Source organism: Pectinophora gossypiella, chromosome 15 (assembly GCF_024362695.1).
Source record: "Pectinophora gossypiella chromosome 15, ilPecGoss1.1, whole genome shotgun sequence".
NCBI classification, from domain to species: Eukaryota; Metazoa; Arthropoda; class Insecta; order Lepidoptera; family Gelechiidae; genus Pectinophora; species Pectinophora gossypiella.
The window spans coordinates 343,036-358,926 of NC_065418.1; the positions used below are offsets into that span (position 1 = coordinate 343,036).

The following is a 15,891-nucleotide window of genomic DNA, read 5'->3' on the forward strand; positions in this document are numbered from 1 at the left end:
TTCAATATTATGCAATGCTTTGGTTGTTGACTTCAACGACAAAAGAAGCGAGATCTAAATGCGTGCCAAGTTCAATGGTCAGTCCTGAAATTTATTTATAAGTAACAGTATAACATATCATATCTTCTTATAACATAAGATAATATATTGTAGCCTAAGGTCTGTCTTATTGTAGGTAAGTACATATCTTCGTAACGCGTGGGTCCTTTTAAAAGGACAAATTCAAAACTAAAAGTCGACTTTATAGGTATAAAACATTTGAATACCTATTAAGCTCGTTTAAGATTCACGTTAAGTTAAAAAAAAAATATATGCCAGTAAAATGGATGAGAGTTGTGTTGTATCGTGGGCGAAAAGCTGACAACCTATCACCGCTAAACACATGTTCCAACTTGCTTACCTACCCTTAAAGTACTTGTCGAATATGGCATCAAGTGGTTTTATGATCACTTAGTGCTCTGCCTACCCCGATATAGGCGTGATTGTATGTTATGTTAAGTTAATCCACATACCTACCACAAAAAGACCGGCTGTCATGAGTTTTGATTACTTACTGATTCTTACATCTATAGTTAGGTACAGGCACTAATTAGGTAATTATGTTAAGCGTTCATAATAGAATCTAATAATTAAAAATTTGCCAGTTTATTATTTTTTCCTTTATATTCATCTAATTACCTATCTTACCAAATACCAAATTTTAACTCTCTAGGATCATCTGGAACTGGGTTAGACTTTTGATTTATAGGTCAGTCAGTCAGTCAATGATAAAAATGAGGATTTTTGTACATTAATATCTAAATAACCGTTTGAGATAAGCTTATGAAATTTAGAACACTTATATGTATCTCACAAGTCTCAATATATGAGCCAAATTTACGATACGATACGATACGATTTGATACGTTTATGTAAAATAGTTTTTGATTTATGAGGGGGTCAAAAGTGACTGCAAATGGTTCGTGTAATATTACACACGGTGCGGCTCGCCAGTTCTATTTCTTGAACTTGGCTTGATACGCTACCGCGTGTCTAGATACTTTTCTTTCTTCTTTCATTCTTTCTTTTAATAATTTTAAAAATGTACCTATTTTTAACTAAGCTTTATTCACAATCATAAACAAAACATATCTATTTTAAGTTTTGTGTATGGTTAAATGCATTTAAAGTGGGCATTAGATTTGATTCCTTTATTTTTTTAGCTTGATAAAGTCATCGGGAGTTACATAGATGATTCTGGCCTTTTTTAACAATAATGTTTTTGGTGGGCTTAGAAACTACCGCGCACACACACGACGTTAATCAAATTGCAAGGGTTCTTCGTATATACAATATTCAACGGATACTCGTAAATTTTTACAATAATCACATTGTTTCCGTTGGCAATTAGAAGCGCGGTGATCGTACCTACTTTGCGTCAGCGAACCATGTAGGTACCTATGAGAATGTATGCGCGGAGACTCATTAGCAAATTGAGTTTATGTTTGTTAGTTCCAATTGCGATAAATATTAAATAATTAAGTAAATCACATTCCTATCCAAGTAAGAACTCAGCATAACAATATTTTTTATCTTCCACGAGTCGAAAAACTTACGTCTCAAACAAACATACTTTCCATAGGTTTTAAAAGCTTGTTCGATTTTAATTGTTACTTGTTACATAGATGATTCTGGCACAAAATAAACAAACATGATTTTACGACATTACTTTACTAAATCAAAATAGAGGATCACTTTAGACATAAGAGTTTTAAGTAGGAATTCACTAAATACTTTTTGTCTTAAGTTGGTATACTCCTAGACAATTGAAGTAAAATTTATCTTAACTAGTACTTGATGAAGTGCAACTTGACTTTACTTTTCTAAACTGATTCTTACGAAATCAATTGTTTCTAAAGTCTTACTTCATTTAGAAAAATATTACTTAACGCCATTTTGCACTTACAGGAAGAAAACATGTAATATTTTTTTGACAATATTATCGTCAAAAACTGAAGTAAATTAATATATATCTCTGTTGTAGTAACAATTACTGCGTTCAGCTGTCACATATTAATACAAAATGAATTTCTCTATACTATATGTCACCATTTTTTTTATTTGCTGAATAATCAATCCAAATTTTATTATTATTTTTCTGGTATATTAAAGGCCCTTCTGTTTTTTAACACTTTATATCGATTTTACACGAGAAACAATCATGCGTTTATAATTTCCTGTATGTGAAACGGCAGAATAACCTTTTGTTAAAACAACTTAACAAATATTTTAGACGCCATTTTCTTACAGACTTCATTTCTTGTGTTAATGTAAATGTTCGCCATTATATTCTAAAATAAAGACGCGTGAAGTAAAAATCGTTTTAGTATGACCTGAAGTTTTACTTCGTTAAGTTACAATTGACTCAGTGCAATTCAATCCTATAGTCTTAACTAAGTATTGTAGATATCTTCAAGTATACATTTTTGGTATTAAGTGATACTACAAGAATTCTAAGTTTAGAATACGCAAGAACATTGTCTAAAGTAGGGTTTAAGTCTGACTTAACGTTGTCTTAAGTCTGTCTTGTATAAGAGTTAAAGTATGTGCCCACTTTTACTAAACTGTTTCTTCAAGATATCTTGAGGGATATCTTGGAGACATATAAGACTTATCCAAGACAAGGGCTTGATTTAGTCTACTTGCCTTCAAGATATCTACAATTCTCTTTTAAGACAATCGGTTGCTACTTGGGAGGTGCTCCCTCGCCGCGAATAATGTAAAGAGAGTTACTTACAGAAATGTTTATTCCAAAATTCCAACACAAAGATACAAATATCATTTCTGGGCGTCATCCCACTTGCATCATGTCTGATGATGCGGGGCGGAAGGCAAGAGGGAAACCACTGCCCTATTTTTCCCTAAAAAAGTAGCATGGAAAATGCTGCACCGACAAGAGCGTGGCTCTTAAAATGATGATGATGATCTCGTTTTTCACAGGGTCAGCTTACCTAACCTGAAGAATTGACAGGAACGGTCTTTTACAGAAGCGACTGCCCGTCTGAACTTCCAATCCGCGAAGGGAAAACCAGCCCAATACACATTAGGTCACATAGTATACCTCCGAATATGCATTTCTCGGGAATGTGGGTTTCCTCACCATGGTTTCTACCAAAACACAAAGATACAAATATACTTAGTTAAAATTAAAACCCCACAAATCAATTGCTCCGTTTGGCTGTGAGAGTGGTGTTGTCAGACAATTCCTGAAACCCGGTATTATGTGTTTAAAATTCATATTTTTTTATTTAAGTATTATTTTCAGTTCCATACTATTGCGACGGAAAATTTCACTTGATATCAACTCAAAATCATGGGCTCAATCAGCCCTCAAAGTTTTCGTTCCTATTGCCATTTCTAACTCCCTGACGAGCTGATCTAGGATGGCTATAACTATTTGATTTTTCGAGGAATTTAGATTCTGTTTTGCTATAATTTATGACTATTTTGCAATTGTAATGAGACGTATAGTTTTTGATACTTGTCAACTACCCTATTGGGTTAGTTAGAGGTACATAACATACATAAAAAACAGTATAAATACAGCAGGTTAACTAATTTTATTCTGGAAAATATTAGACCAACGTGATAGGTGTGATACCCCCTTTATAATCATAAGGACAGATTCTCGAAATACATCAGATATGTACCGTTACAGTTGCACACTTAACTAAAATCTGATATTTCGTCATATCTACATATTATTATTTTAGTAGATATGATGGGCATGATAATTTATTAACAATATTTATTAGCAATAAATATTATATTATAATTTTAAAAGTGTGGTCCTTGGTTCTGCGGACCAGTCTCTGTATGTGTGGAAGTGCGTGAAAGAAATGCATATGTGTAAGTATATTAGGCGAAGTGTGAACTTATATGTATACAAATGTAAGTACTTTGTTTCTTATGTAAATGACATGTAATATGTTGGAAATAAGAAATAAATTCTCTTTAACCATATAAAAGAATCATCTCTTTAAATTTTCATAAAATGTCGCATAGCCATTTGACAGCGTCATAGAATTCTTAATATAACATAAACAGCCTATATACGTCCCACTGCTGGGCACAGGGCTCCCCTCAATCAACCGGAAGGGGTATGGAGCATACTTCACCTCGCTGTCCCACTGTGGGTTTTGTACAGCTAATAACCGAGACCAACGGTTTAACGTGCGTGACAATCAGGTGATTTACCAAACGAAGAACAATTTCACAAAGTGATTTCGACAATGTCCCATCGGGAATCGAACCCGGACCTCCATATAGTGAGCCTAACGCTCTAACCACTAGACATGAAGGCTGTAGAATTCTTATCCCAAAAATATATAATCAAATCATTGTGATGACAATTGCTTTAATTTTGTTTATAATGAAAGGCTTAATGATGGAATTAAGGAAATTAATTGATTTTAATTATAAATGCAATGACTGTCGATAAACAAGTGACATGACATTGTTTTGTATATTTGCATGCTATTTGATAGCTGATAAGGAGGAACTTTACCTACTTCTTCTTCTTTACCGTGTGAATAAACTATAAATCTCATTACAATTGAAAAATAGTCATAAATCATAGCAAAACAGAATCTGAATTCCTCCAAAAATCAAATAGTTCTAGCTATCCGAAATCAGCTCATCAGGGAGTTAGAAAGAGATGGCAATAGAGACGAAAACTTCGAGGGATCATCTCATCTATCGTGTGAGTTGTGAGATGGATTACCAACCACATCAACCCTGGTGTCAGAGTTATTATTCACCCGCCAAAGACCCCTGACATAGTTCATGTAACGACTACTTACTTTATTTACCCACTCCCCTTACGTACTGCACGTGATGATAATTTGTTAAGGATCGTACTATTAACACCACACGGGTTGACTAAGGCGAGACAAATTTTGTTTTCTTTCAAAAAATGTTTTGTTTTAATGTACCTCACTACAACAAACAAGCAGTTTTCATCGTTTTCAGCCATCCTAACTTTACATTTTCTTTATGAACTAGACCAGATCCCGAAAACTTCTGGATCTCGCGGGATTGATGTTTTAAATCCCGCGGGATTCGAGTCGGAATTGCAATCCCTAATAGTTACACTTTGAATCGTAATTTTTTACATGACGAACGTCTCACCCGCTTAAAACTACTGCAGCTTCCCTGTGGGAAGCTATACAGGCTATACAGGTTGTGACCTGTATAGCCGGGGAAAAGAAGCTGCAAGAAAAGTCTCGGTATGTTATGTTGTGTACTGTAGTTACCATAACATAACGTATATTGTGTTACCTATGTTTATGTTATGTACTTACTGTTATAAAGATTCATCATAGTATGATAGAGAAATTAAACTAGAATGTGTATTGTTGTCAAAGAAATCAAAAGATAACTTGCAGCCGTTGGTCCCGACTACTTCTTACTGATGTAAGTACGTAGTCGTTACATGAGTCATGTCAGGGGCCTATGGTGGCTCAATAATAACCCTGACACCAGGGATGATGGGGTTAGTAATCACCTCACAACCCATACGATAGAAGAAGACTAACAGCCACACTCGATTCGAAGTCCTTATGAGAAATGATACGCCCGTCGCCTTGAAAAATCGCCTTGATGAAAAGAAGACAATACCTCTGTCTGTTTTTACGACATGCCCGACCGGACCAAGCTAGACTCCGATGTGTCGATGTTGGTGGTCAAGGTGTTCCACCATTAATCACAGAGGTCGTGAGAGTATAAGAATTTGTTAATCGCGGGTTTAAGGTGGAACGTTTGCATTCAAACTGTTTTATAAAGAACTGTTGTTTCAGAAACACTTCAAATTCAAAATTCAAAAATATCTTCGGTCATGAAATAAAAAAAAGAGTTTTCGTTATTCACATGAATTGAAATTAAGTAATGAAATGAAAATATTGTGTCTAAAGACAGTTCAAAATGTCATTTAAAACTAAATCTAAAATCATTCGATTAACGAATGACGTTTACCTCTAGAATGCCATGTATTGGAAATATTCTATTAAGTTTTGGAACAATCGCCCATCAAATTCAATTCAAATTCGAAAATATCCTTATTCAGTAGGTAACATAGTTACACTTTGAATCGTCACTTTTTACATAACGAACGTATCATCCGCCTAAAACTACTGCAGCTTCTCACAACCTGTATAGCCGGGGAAAAGAAGCTGCAAGAAAAACCTCGGCTCTTTACTCGATGAGTAAATTAGAAAGAAAGAAAGAAACGTTTATTATAAAGGGACACCATAGTAACAAATATAAAACAAATATATAATATAAAACACGGAGTAACACATAACTTACAATCAAAACACATAATAAAAACAGCTTACACGAATTACAGTACCTATCTACGTGATTCTAATATTTTACAATTCCAGACTATCGCATATCAGTGCGATAGTGCATGGTAAGATAGGTACAAGAAGATGTACTAAGCCTTGCCGAAAATATGTTTAAAAATGATTACTTTTTATCTTTTATTTAGGGAATTTAAAATGTTTAAATGTTTTTGCAATCTTAATTAGTAAGCTTATTATAAAGTAAGAGATTATCTGGAAGATAAAAATATCAAACGCATTCAACGATTATTTCATTAATAATTTAATTATTATATTAATTAGGTCATAATAATTATTATAAAAAAAACGACTAGGAATCCACCACAGGCTTCGTCAAAACAAAATATATCAAAATAACAAATGGACTAAGTACTTCAGCTCAACACGGGAAAAAATTAAAAAGACAAAAAGAAAAGGAAAGAGAATATCATGTACGTCCTTTAAGTGCTACAGGGGTTTTCTTGCCTCTTCCTTCCCCCAGTCTTTCAGGTTCCGAAAAAAATACACCATAAACAAGATAGTTACATATTAGAAATGCCGACAACTTTTTTTTATAATTTCATCTAGGTTTTATTACTCGTATTATTAAGTTTGAAAAAATGCTTAGTTACGTACTTACAGCGTTTGTATGAAAACGCTCCGCCTTAAAGTGCGTGTGTTCAATGTGAATGCGCTTGCGCATCTTACTTACTTAAAGCTGGCGTGGGAACCGGTGGCATTGTGTGAGTGGAGTGTTCCTTTGACACCATAGTATCGTTGTTGATTCTATGACACCGTTTCCGACAAGGTAGCTCACCGCACTCATCATAAAACCTTCCCATTATACGTACGATAAAAAGAAAAGACCCGTTTTTCACAGGGTCCGCTTACCAAACCTGAAGATTTGACAGGTCCGGTTTTTTACAGAAGCGACCGCCTGCCTGACCTTCCAACCAGTGAAGGGAAAACCAGCCCAATACAGATTAGGTCACACCTCCGAAAATGCATTTCTCGGGAATGTGGGTTTCCTCACGATGTTTTCCTTAACCGCTGAGCACGTGATAAGCATTTATGATTCAAACAAGAATTCGAAAACAATTGTTTGAATTGGTTTAGGCAAGAGAGGCAAGCGTTCTACCAACTGGGCTACCACAGCTCTCTACGAATAAAATCACATGACCGTGATTTTTCAAACGTTAAGTTTTCGCTGTAAGACGACGATATAACTCGTACTTCGTAATGACCTTTGTTATGTATGTGGTTGCAGCGTATCTGGTGGTGGGGCGTGGTGGCGCTGCCGCTGCTGGTGGGAGGCGCCGGGGGCAGCAACGTGCTGATGCTGACCATGGGCGGCACCAAGTCACACAAGATGCCCTTCTGGGAGCTCGCCCGCGGACTCATCAGGAGGTAACACCATCTTCTTATCGTGTGGGTTGTGAGGTGGAATACCAGCCTCATTCACCCTGGTGTCAGGGTTATGATTGAGCCGCCAAAGGCCCCTGACATGGCTCATGTACCGATTACTCACTCACTTCAGTAAATAGTAACCGGAATCACCATCAAAATCAAAAATATGATGAAAGAAAACACACTCCATACACAAACTTCTTTCTTACACGGACACTACATAATAGATGCAGATTTTGCAAACGTAGGTATGTGGGCCGCTTAACCGCGTGCGTGCGAGTGAGACAAACAGTCCACACGGATTTCTTACCCCTTACGAGACGTAATCGTACGTATTTGTATTATTGTTCATTCTGCCAGGAAGAAGAAGAATGAAAATATCAATGGATCAGACTGCAGCCCACGCGTTTCAATAACTTTTGAGCAATTTTTGCATGTATGAATATTGTTATGAAAATTTTATCAGGCGTTACCCTCATACTTCACTAGTGCAGATTTGATACGTTATCCTAAAGTCTTACTTATATATTATTCGATTCAACTTATGGGTATCCAAATGCACACACACATTGCAATATTTATTTATTATCAAAGACAATCCCTCATTTTCTTAATTCTAGAAGCCACAACGTGACTTTGATCAGCGCGTTCCCGCCGGACTTCCACATCGAGGGTCTGGAGGAGATGGCTCCCGAGGGTCTAGTCTCGTACGTGAGGAGCTACATGTCCTGGGACCTGGTGGGCGCCCGCATGAGGGGCGAAGACCCGCTGCCCATCAAGGACATCTTCCGATACGGATATGAGGTAGAAGGTTGTGGCATTACAAAGCCAGGCGTATAATCTATACATACCTTATATAAAAATGAATCCCTATTTCCCTTGGTCACCCCATAACTTGCGGAAGACGTTACCGTTTTTCCCATCTTTCAAAAAAAATCCTAGTATGTGGAAGGTTCTTACGGAAACAAGAAAATAAGAATTTATTATTCAAATATATTCTTAACCTAATTTATTAAAATTCACAAATAACTATAAAAACTTAGTCTAATTACACATAGATAAAAAAAAGATAATTAAATGAATTTTAAATGAATTTTAGAAAATAAGTAAATATTAATAAATTTCCAAGTCCACGTCCACAGAATCGCGGACGAAATGCTAATCAGAATCACTATTTTTAATGTTGAATAAAAAAAATGTCCAATAAAAAATAAGAAATAATATTTTATTGAATAAAATCTTTACTTATGAAAACCGATGGAACATATTTTGCCTATCATTAGAGTTCATGTATCTCTATGTGCAGGCCTGCGATGCCTTCCTGAGCGACTTCGAGACCCGTTCCTTCCTCCGGTCAGGAAGGAGCTTCGATCTCATCGTTCTGGACGGCGCGTACCCTGAGTGTGGGCTCGGCGTGGTCTACCGCCTGAAAGTGCCCTTCATCTACATCAACACCGTCGGCTTCTACGCCATGCCCATCAGCAACTCTGGTAGCCCCACGCCGTACTCCGTCACCCCATTCTTCGGGAAAGCTTACACTGACAACATGGGCTTGATCGATAGAGCGATGAATGCAGCGTGGTACTTTGGCGCTTACTCCATGCATAGTGTGATGACGATGATCCTGCAAGGAGTGCTGAGGAGGCACTTCGGGCCGCACATCCCGCACGTGTATGACATGGCGAGGAATGTCAGCTTCGTCCTGCAGAACGGCCACTTCTCCGTGTCGTATCCCAGACCGTATCTGCCGAATGTAGCAGAAGTTGCCTGCATTCATTGTAAAGAAGCCAAGGCTTTGGACCCGGTGAGTTATATTGTTCAGTGTGAAGTGTTGTTTATTATTTGTGACGATTCAAATCAAAAGAGCCCTTGTCGCGTCTAGCACTTCCGCGGTTTTTAAATAATTCTGTAGACATTGAATGCCTAACGCCGGAAGCATACCCGACGCGCGATAAGGGCCCTTTTGAGTTGACTTCTCAGATCGAAACTCAGGGACGTTTACATGATGATGTGACTTTTTAATTTCTATGCACATCATTCTCTCCTCTTTTATCTCCGGACGTTATTCAAAGGTAAACTTACTTTCAAAATATCGCGCCTGCCAGCCAGAATGATGTGCCTGGAAGAAGTCACATGATCATAGTATTTCCCTTAATATAGTTGAGGATTGGAAATTCCTTTAATAGGATGAGCAGAGCCATGAGTAATTGGGTGATGACTTCCAGGCACTCTTCATACGAACTCCTGAAATGGATTTAAAGAACGGTAAGGTGGAAGGTGATCAGCCCGCCCATATTTTAGAGGTCCATCACGTACAACATGCACCGGAAGTGCTACGTATTTTATTGTCACCCAGACCAAAATACATATATCATTATGCATGCGATATGACATTTATCGACACTCTTTCAGGAGATAGAAGAGTGGATCAGTGGCGCAGGGGAGGCGGGCTTCGTGTATGTGTCGATGGGGTCTTCTGTGCGGACCACAAAGATGCCGCTGGCGGTACACCGGCTGATAGTGGCGGCCCTGGCGCGTCTGCCGCAGCGAGTGCTCTGGAAGCAAGATGCTGAACAGAATATCACAGACATACCGTCGAATGTCCGGCTGTACAGGTGGCTGCCGCAACAGGACTTGCTTGGTCAGTATACTTGTTGTAATAAAATACTCCTTCTCATCATATCTAACCATAGAGCAACATGGGACTCCGCTATAACTATTTGGTCCCACTGCTGGGCAAAAACCACCTCTTCCCTAATTGACAAAAGTTGCCACCTACAAGAGGTTAAATGACTACGTACTTAACGTGCCTTCCGACACACTAATCACCTACTAAGATGGGGGCCATATAATGCTTGCTTTAATACTTTGGAAACCTTGTTTGTGTTTTTTTGGCCTGGCCTGACTATAGACATTTGATGGAAGTATGTGACGTAACCTGTACTGAGTTGGTTTTCCCGTCGGGTTGGTTGGAAGGCCAGACAGGCAGTCGCTTCTGTAAAAATTGGACCTGTCAAATCTTCAGGTTAGGTTAACGGGGTAACGCTAGAGAGGTGATGATGATATTTGTCAATGTTATTGGATAGATATATAGATAAAATACATAATTTAGCACAATGGACACAAGACACAGAGATAAGGACAACAGATACAGAGAGGCACAACAGGTGGCCTTATCGGTCATGCAGCAATTTCTTCCATGCAACTTTTGGGCACAGGGATTTTTTGTACAAATATACCTAATAATATAAACAATCAATTCTTTTTTATTCACGTGATATTCTTTGTGATGTCATTTACTAATGTAGGTAACTCTGTTCATTTCCAGGCCATCCAAAAATCAAAGCCTTCGTGACCCATGGAGGGCTGCTCAGTATGTTCGAGACAGTCTACCACGGAGTACCAATAGTGAGCATCCCGGTGTTCTGCGACCACGATGCCAACGCCGCCAAGGCCGAGGTGGACGGCTACGCCAAGAAGCTGGACCTCCAGCACCTCACCTCTGACAGACTGCATCGAGCCATCAAACAAGTGATCAACGAACCCCAGTACAGGAGAGAGGTGAAGAAACGGCAGATCTTACTCCGAGATCAAAAGGAAAGTCCTTTAGACCGAGCTATCTTCTGGACGGAATACGTGATCAGACATAAGGGCGCGTACCACCTGCAATCGCCTTCCAAGGACATGAACGTCTTCCAATACTACCTAGTAGATGTCCTGTTACTGATGCTTGTCGTAGTATTATCGACATTAGCTCTTGCCTCGTACGTGATACGGGCGAGTTTCAATAGATTAGTCGACTACGTTCAGAATAGACGGATGGACAGGTTGATAGACAAATCGACCACGCTGCTGAAGAGGTCGAAGAAGTTAATAAACCACACAACAATGGCAAAGAAAAAGTTGTGAGTGTTCTACTGAGGGTTATCATGGACTGTAATTTTTAATCACCTCCAAAATGCCTTTCCAGTGCACTAAAGCTTGATGTACACAGACGCGACACCGCAGATGGTCCAATACCATCCATACCAGTGATGTGCCGTGTCCAAAGTGGGAACTTTCCCGGCAGTAAAATGACGCAAAACTTACGTAAAAAGGGCTTTACTACCTAACCTTTAGGCAGATAAGACCAGAGTACAAGGAAGAACAATTTGAAAAAGAAAAGCAGCCAATATCCTTGCTATTAACGAGATTTTACAACGGGAACATTCCCATCTTGGGTACATTCACTGCTCCAGACCGATGAGCCAAGGTCATGAGCTGGCGCATCGAGATCGGGTAAATCGACACTATTAGACTCGTTCGAAATCGTGGTTACCATGGTTACGCCCCCGCCCATCGATTTGCTATTAGCCTACACAACACAATCCGGGTCGTCGTGCCCGTGACCTTGACGTACTTATCGGGCAAGATAGATTGACTTATCTAATAACCGCTCATGTGATGTTCTTTGTACCTTCGCACGCGTTCACACAAAAAATTCGTCAGACAAATTGTCTCCGCTATGTGAAGAGAGCTTTATGGTGTCGTGGACATCATTAGGTATAAATCTCGAATAATATTTATATGCACTAATAACATAATTTAATCAGTAAAGAAAATCGATAGTGTAAACTTCAATAGTTCTACCTGCTGATTCAGGGAGCGTTCAGCCGCTTAGATGCGCGGGCGTTGAAGGTACCTACTAAGGGAGAGAGTCGGGGAGGTTGTGCTAGGCATGTACCTACATTTATATTGTACCTATTTTAATAATATTAATTAGGTATCTTATATATTGGTTAGCATCTAATGTACACATAGGTTATTCGCAAATAAATGAATTGAATTGAATGTGTACCGATCACAGAGCCCAGCTGAGCCGACTGCATAATACCTCGCCCCACTGCTCTCTCACTCTGTCTCAAGACTAGAGTGAAGTGATTCACTCACCTGATCATGAGATCAGGTGAGATTGTGGTCAAATGCAACAACGAAATGACCAGGGGGGTTAAAATGGCCACATCGAAGCAATTCATCTTAAAAAGCAATATTGCAATTTGACATTTGCCCATATAAAAGTAGATAAGTGCGCAATGCAAACAAATGCTAAATAGCAATATTGCTTTCTTAGATGAATTGCTTCGATGTGGACATTTTAACTCCCCTGGTCATTTTGTCAGTGTCCTGTTTATCAAAACTTACAAGCCCTGTATTACAAGAAATTTTCTTATAACAAATTTCATTTTATTACAAGAATGTGATTATCAAAACTACACATGTAAATTACATGTTACAAGTGTCAATATTTATTCCACAAGTATATTTTACAATCCCTCTGTATTTTTTGATAAACGTAATTTCCACGTACTTGTGAGTTACTGGTTGTAGCAGAGGGATTGTGTCCTCTAACATGATGGACTAATGTTATGGGCGATAGGCTGATCCCTTATCACCATAAGGTTTCATCATATCCAGCTTGCGACATCGTATCAACAGTGGCTACAAGTTGTCTTTGATTACTTGTGGCTCTGCCCACCCCATTAGGAACTACGGGCATGAGTTTATGTATGTATGTATATTGTGAGTAACTTGTAACTTGTAACGTGTAAACTTGTAAGTTTTGATAAACACGGCACTGGATAATTCCACAACCCTTGTGCGTCAGAATTTTCAGTTTTAAGTTGGTACCTATATCGAATTAAAAAACAGATAATTTAGAAAAAATCAAATTTGGAAATACGCCATCCGGGTGCCTATGAGATAACGTACCGAATTCTTCTGATGACGTCATGAGAATTTGTCACATGATCAAAACAAAAGTCGACTTATCAGTTATGTGATAGCGATTAATTAATAAGTAGGTAATTCCCGTGGTAATTACGCACAAAAATGCAAATGCTGACGATGCTTACGATTCGGAAGTAATTTGGTATGTACACCTATCTCTGTTGTCACCCACATGATTAATTATCATTTTTAACATTTGCCTATAATCTAATCGTACATAAACAAATTACTAAAATGACTATCGATTTTCTTATTTTAAGTAAGTAGTTGTTATGATGAATATTGTTTTGCTGTTAAAGATAATTATAAATAATCCATTTACTTATGGGCTATTCAGTGCATGCTCACATTATTAATTATGGAGCTATATTTGAAAAATTGAGATAGATAGGTACTTTCCATTCCACATTCTCCAATAAATAAATAAAAGAGAGCGTTTACCATAACCCCCATGACAGGGTCCGATTACCTAACCTGAAGTTTTGACAGGTCTGGCTTTTACAGAAACGACTGCCTGTGAAGGGTGAACCAGCCCATTACAGGTTAGGTCGCATACCTGCGAAACGAATTTCTCGGGATGTGGGTTTCTAACAGGGCTAACATAATAATAATACAAAAAAGTTAATGTGACATGGTACCAAAGTGCATACATATTAATGCCCGTGACTGTACCTGTGTGTCACAATAAATGATTTGAATTTTGAATGTTTTGGCTACCACGGCTCACCGGAATATGATAGCGCACTTAATTTAAATAAATCAAAATTACTGTTATGACATACCTACGTGTGGGGAACGGTGAGCGCTTTCACTCGCATACATAAGATCACGCCTATGTCCCGCTGGGGTAGGCAGAGACGGAATTTCACTTACGACGATCGATCATGACACACCACTTTCGCTTTTGACTTTGACGAGAGTGATGGCACGCTTTATTTTTTCGTTGTATTTAATAGTTTTCAATAATACATAAACATAAACAGGCCTCCCTTCCATCAACCGGAGGGGGTATGCAGACACCACCACACTGCGTCACTACAGGATGGTGGACGAGCTTCACGGTTAACGCGCCTTTCGAAGCACGGAATCATCTTACTTTTTCGGATAACTAGGTGATTTATGCAATGTCCCCATCGGGAATCGAACTTGGAACGCCACGCTGGGCGAGTTCGCTCCGTCTTAGGCCTCCTCAATGCCTTCGGGCAAGTCTGAGGCCAAGAGCAAAACCAAAACATAAACAGCCTATATACGTCCCACTGCTGGGCACAGGCCTCCCCTCAATCAACCGGAGGGGGTATGGAGCATACTCCACCACGCTGCTCCGATGCGGGTTGGTGGAGATGTTTTTAAGGCTAATAGCCGGGACCAACGGCTTAACGTGCCCTCCGAAGAGCAAACCTATCAAAGGTAAAAAACATAGTTTTCAATACCTACTTACCTAATTATGCGTGTCAGCGTGTACTGAATGCCTGGCTCTGAAGTTACCAGACGTTACCAAACGAGATTTGTACAATTAAGATATAAAAAAATAAAAAAGGAAAATAAAATTGTATAAATTGTAAATATAAATAGAACTTTAGATAAGTTTCGAAGTAAAGGGCCTGTACAGACCAAGTGATTCACTACTTATTATGTGTTCAAGTATCAAGTACAATAAGGTTGGTCCGAGTAATGAAATTGCTCATGTCTTCAAGATAAAGTAATTTATAAAGGTACCTAGTTTTAGTGATTAAGCTATAAAATAAATATTTTTATACAATCAAATCTTGGAATTGTTTCTTTTAAGTATATACTGGGGGGTTAAAATGGCCACATCGAAGCAATTCATCTAAGAAATCAATATTGCTATTTGACATCTGCGCATATAAAAGTAAGTGCGCAGTACAGTCATGAGCAATATAATGTACCCACTTTAGGACTCTGTCGCACTAACATATTTGACGTTTAGTGAGACTTACAGTTCAATTTGTCAAAAAAGTTAATGCGACATGGTACCAAAGTGTATACATATTAATGCTCGTGACTGTACTGCGCACTTACTTTTATATGCGCAAATGTCAAATAGCAATATTGATTTCTTAGATGAATTGCTTCGATGTAGCCATTTTAGCCCCTCTGTTTTATATACTTTTATAATATTGTATGTATTAATAGTTACGTACTAATTTGTGCGCTAGCTAGAAATCGCGATCTGGGAGGTTTAAAAGGTCACATACTCCTATAAACAATTCATCTTAAAAGCAATATTGCGATTTGATATTTGCGTAAGTATACAGTGTATAGTGTGTTAGTGACATCGTAACGAATACTAAGGGGATGATTCAGACCATGATTCTGAGTGAATATCAAGTGGAAA

At 38.3% G+C, this 15,891-nt stretch overlaps 1 protein-coding gene across 1 annotated transcript in view; it reads left to right on the forward strand.

Moving 5' to 3' along the window:
- Positions 1-14,944, forward strand: part of LOC126373120 (UDP-glucosyltransferase 2) — a 59,848-nt gene extending 44,904 nt beyond the window's left edge. Inside the window, exons 3-7 of the mRNA XM_050019129.1 lie at positions 7,630-7,769; positions 8,390-8,573; positions 9,076-9,573; positions 10,182-10,410; positions 11,098-14,944. Coding sequence (XP_049875086.1) covers positions 7,630-7,769; positions 8,390-8,573; positions 9,076-9,573; positions 10,182-10,410; positions 11,098-11,678 — 1,632 coding nt within the window. The 3' untranslated portion in view covers positions 11,679-14,944. The remainder of the gene's footprint in view (positions 1-7,629; positions 7,770-8,389; positions 8,574-9,075; positions 9,574-10,181; positions 10,411-11,097) is intronic.
- Positions 14,945-15,891: the final 947 nt, after the last annotated feature.